This window comes from Tachysurus fulvidraco, chromosome 15, assembly GCF_022655615.1.
Source record: "Tachysurus fulvidraco isolate hzauxx_2018 chromosome 15, HZAU_PFXX_2.0, whole genome shotgun sequence".
Lineage (NCBI taxonomy): Eukaryota > Metazoa > Chordata > Actinopteri > Siluriformes > Bagridae > Tachysurus > Tachysurus fulvidraco.
The window spans coordinates 22,643,447-22,648,446 of NC_062532.1; the positions used below are offsets into that span (position 1 = coordinate 22,643,447).

General features: G+C 43.3%; 1 protein-coding gene across 2 annotated transcripts in view; it reads left to right on the forward strand.

The window, feature by feature from the left end:
• The window catches only part of mybpc2a (myosin binding protein Ca), a 45,569-nt gene that overhangs the window by 16,783 nt on the left and 23,786 nt on the right, over window positions 1-5,000 (forward strand). The window contains exons 2-3 of one of the 2 annotated variants that reach the window (XM_047800960.1): window positions 1,487-1,519; window positions 4,073-4,087. In XM_047800960.1, coding sequence (XP_047656916.1) covers window positions 1,487-1,519; window positions 4,073-4,087 — 48 coding nt within the window. The remainder of the gene's footprint in view (window positions 1-1,486; window positions 1,520-4,072; window positions 4,088-5,000) is intronic. The other variant, XM_047800961.1, reaches the window with a different exon arrangement.

The window sequence follows — 5,000 nt, forward strand, 5'->3', positions numbered from 1 at the left end:
AAAGACCTGGTACCTTTTCTACAACAAAGAAATTCACATCAGTTCCAAAAACACCAACAGTTCCCGAAAAGGTTCCTGAAGTGGCGATGTTTCTGATCTTTGCTTTGTGATCGTGTTCCACTGTTGTGTCTCGTTATGCTCTCGTTGTGTTCTACACCTGTTTGGCTCCGTCTGCTCCTCATTGTGACTCCGACCTTCTTGTTGGTGAGGAGATTGTTTTACAGCCAGGATGGCGAACGATGCCAAACTCTAATGGAACCAAACACAACTTATCAGGATCTCAAGGTGAAAGATAAACCTTGTCCAAAATAGATGTGTGGACCCGTCAGAATGTCTCCAAACCCAGAGAGAGTCTTGTAACCTGACTCCATGGGGATCGAGGCTGAGTGATGTGTCCTGTATCCCGCAGGAAATGATAAGTGAACAGACTGGTTTGGAAATTTGAGGCTCACTAACTGTGTTTTGATCTCTGATACCCCTTTCCCACCAAAAAGACCCATGTGCTGGTTCAGAGCGAGTGCTGGTGCTGGTTCAAAGTTGGTTCCACTGGAGAACCTTCTAAGAACCGGTTTGCCTTTCCATCGGTTAGAGAGCCATCACAGAGCCGAGTGTGACGTCACTGTATACGTGTCACGTTACACAGCGACGTTAGCGCAGCAGCGACAAACACAAACACAACAACAACAATGGTGGATGTTGCTTTACTGTTAATGCTCATGGCTTTGTGAACCTACATTAACATCCAAACGCGGCGAATAAAACGTGTACGTGCGGCTCCGTGTGATCTGTATAAACGGAGGTTGTGATCGAGAAAGTACATAACGTTATTTTATCATTAACACAGAAAAAATTTAGCCTTAGCATGTAGCTACCTACTATCATGTGTGCTGATAATGTATCACATCACGGTAAAGTAAAAGTGTATTAAACATTAGTATACTTAAGGTACATTATCAAAGGCGCTAACAGTAGCTCCGCCCCCAGCCACGCCCACAACCCCTAACGCAAGAGGTTCTTAAGTCTACGCCAAAAACGTTTTGGTGCTACTTAAGAACCACTTTTCCAGGTTCAGAGCCGGTGCTTTGGCGGTCGAAACAGAAAGAACCGGTTCTAAATTAGGCTCCGAACCTGCACTCGAACTGCCTCGGGGGGAAAAGGGGCATATGATCACTTGATGGTGATAGTGATGATGATGATGAGAGAATTCCACAGCTCTAGAGTTGTGACGATACACCGGTGCGATTTGTGTAGTTGTATCCAGTTACTTCCTTGTTCTGTGACTCTCACTTTCTCCCATTTTGATATAAAGTGGGCGGAGCTACACTTTGGTTTGGTTACACTTTGTCCCACCCACACAAACTAAGAGTTTATAATTTAAGTCTGAGCTAATGTATTAAAACCAAGCTAAAGTTACATCACCATGAAATAAATAAATAAATATTGTAATAATTCACTTATTTACTAATGAAGGATTTTTTTTTTTTAGCTCCTAAGAAACAGGAAGCAGCTCCTCCTGCTGGTGAGTTCCTCATGTTACTGCTGCTTTAACAACTAGCAATGCTAACTTTAGCTTTAACGGTTAACTTTACGACAAAAATATACTTTCTGTGTATTTTAATTTATTTCTAACACTTCACTCACTCAGAATACTAACTCTGTACAAATAGCGTAACTTTATTTTTAAATAACAGGACGACAACATTTTTACCATGACAACGTTTTTCTTACACTATCTTCACACTCTGCTTGTCGGTTGTTCTTTGTGGGCGTGTTTGTGGGCGTGTTTGTGGGCGTGGTCTTTCCACATCCCTTCCTTATTATCTGATTAAATGACCAGTGTGTTTGTTCCTCTCATTACTACATTAGACCTGATTATTTTTTCTGTATATTTTTTATGATACCGTAGTTACAGGATCGGGTGGAAAGAACGTGTGTGTGTGTGTATGTGTGTGTGTGTGTGTGTGTGTGTGTGTGTGTGTGTGTGTGTGTTCACTTTAGACATTGTGTGGACATTTGGTTATGTAAAAAAACAAATCAGACTTTTTCTAAATGAAAAGGTTATGTTTTAGTTTCGGCGAGTTTTTAAAGGTCGTATATTTGTGTAGTGACAAGTTCAGTATAAGTGTGTGTGTGTGTGTGTGTGTGTGTGTGTAAGAGAGATGAAGATGATGATGATGATGATGATGATGATGATGATTTAACTTTTTCCTTGTCTGCGTATTAACCCTTTCTGTCTGCTTGTTGCTTCTTCTCGTTCAGAAGAGGATGAACAATCGTGGGACGGTAAGGAAAAGAAAACCACCCACCAGCTCACTTCGTGCTTCCGTCTCTGCACGTGTGTGTGTGTGTGTGTGTGTGTGTGTGTGAGTGTATGTGTGAGTGTGTGTGTGTTTGCTGATCAGCTGCTCACCGGTATGAGCACGCGGTGAACAGTCATAGCTGGTTATCATCACTCAATGCGAACCCTGACATGCGAATGTGCACGTCACCATAAACACGCACGTGAGCCAGTTACTGGTGAGACACACACACACACACAAACACACACATGCAGACTCTGGGCTGTGAACTCATTTACTCCGACCTTCCACCAGGTCACGTGTGTGAAATCGGTGGAAGTGCTGAGCTTACACGGGGTCGGACTTGGAAAAAAGCTCTTAAGAATAAAAAGGGCAGGATCTCGTACTGTTCGTTATCGTCATCGTGCAGAAACGAAATTTTCCGCTGCTGGAAAATGTTCTTGTGTTGCCGAGTTTTCAAAACAGGAAGTGATATATACTGGTTTTCAGTGCAGTGAGTACGGTATATATTGACGTCTGTGTGTTTTCTGCATGAACTAGAAATCGGTTCATGTTCCGTTGCAGATTAAAGACAAAACAGAAAAAAGTTTCCTGTCAGAAACGAGGGATGACACGAACTGACTGAGCTGTAGGATTTTTATCCTGCTCTAAAACACTCAAGAAACCGATCGAGCGAATCTTCACACGCACTAGAGGATCCATTTTGTGGGCGGGGCTTGAACTGTGGCTCGACTGTTTCGGTCGATTTGGCCCGTGTGGTGCTCAGAGGATGTCACGAGGAAGCTGATGATCTGATCCCTAGATTGTCTTTGTGAAGATTTCTCTGGAGCACGAACCCTAACTGTCCCCAGGGGTGAAATGGCAACGAAGCCAGAAACGACATCATACTCCAGCGAAGTATATCAGAGCGGCGAGGACAAGACGTAGAGTTTGGTCTCCGCTGTGTTCTCCTACGGACATCTTCGTGCGATGACATTCTGTGAGGCTTTGGTACCGACGAAGTCGCGATCAGATTGAGTTCCGGTGAGACTAGCGTTGAGTCAAGAGTTGTCTGAGTGCTGAGAGATGATGAGATGATACCTGGGAGATGTTGCCATGGAACCCATGGAACATGTAGCAACCTGCTGGACCTTCTTCTTCTTCCTCTTCTACAATGTGTAAAGACATGTTCAATGATGCACCTTTAAGAGGTTTATCCTTCAAACAGTCAATGGAGTTAACTGCAGGTAGGAACTAAAGTTGTGAGCAAGGAACTGAAGAAACGTCAGAACACACACACACACACACACACACACACACACACACACACACACACACACACACACACACACTACAGGATTTGCGGGATCACTGTCTATCATCAGCCCTGATCGGAACTGAAACGCAGCTCTGTCTCTGATCTCTGACGGAAACGAAGCTGAAGATTAGGTCGCTCTGTTCTCCAAGCGTTCTCATCTCCTTGTTAAAAACGAACGCTTAGTTTCTATCTGTACGGATACACGATAATTCCGACGACGACCGACAGTCTGTGGTTTCAAAGAGACTTCAAGCAACCGATACGTCATCATCCTGCAATCTTAACAGGACATGAGACATGGGAGTGTAAGTGTGTGGAAATGTCATTCGAGAAGGTCAGATGTTCAAAAGGCTCTAGGATCTTTAACTCACTTCATTACTCACTAGTGTATTTCCTTATGTATCTCTCTCTCTCTTTCTCTCTCTCTCTCTCTCTCTCTCTCTCTCTCTCTCTCTCTCCCCCCACTCGATGCCAGAGTTGCCAGAGGATGGTAAGACACACAAATCCCCTTTACCATGTATTTGTCTATGACATATACATGAGAAAAAAAAATATATTATTCTTATTATTACCGTTATAGCTGACAGACAATCACATCACATCCTACAGCAGAACCTACGGAGAAAGAACTCGCCTTCCAGAAATCGTCCCACGTATATTTTTTTACTTAAGACCAGTGTTGTGCTAGTTACTAAGAAATAGTAACTAGTTACCGTTACTAGTCACTTCATTCAAAAAGTAACTCAACTACTTTGGTGGTTATTTACGTTACTGTTAAAGATAACTTTTTAGTTACTTTATTAAAGAACGTTCTTTAATGTTCCTTATGTATTAATGCCCTTTTATGCCTTACGGTCTATACAAACACAACGCTGTCCCTGGCTAACGGTCCGCCTTAAAATCTAGTCGCTGTTGTTTAGCTGGAGCGGCTTGAGTCACTTGATTTCTACTTAGACAAACTCGTCTCGCTCTTGCCTCGACTCGCCGTTACTGCCGCACATACGTGAATAAACGGAAACGCCCGCGGTGCGGCGTCTCCGTGTTTACAGGTTGGCATCCACCGATCCTACACTGCGTCGCTGCTGTAAACAGGTTAGACTGTAGGTTACGCTTCGGTCTAAATGAATTCATTTATAAAGTGACGGACAAACGCACCGTACGGTAACGCTAACGGTAACGGCGTTACTTTATTTAATGCGTTAGAGCAGTGGTCCCCAACCTTTTTTTCGCAGCGGACCGGTCAATGTTTGATAATTTTACCGCGGCCCGCTGGGGGGTGGGGTGGCGGCTATACAATTAAATTAAATAATTTTAGTTTAATTGTATTTAAACTTGCCTTTTTAACTCACTACAGCGCTAAATCAATAAGAACCCTGAGCTTGTTTCTGTACAACGAGACGGTT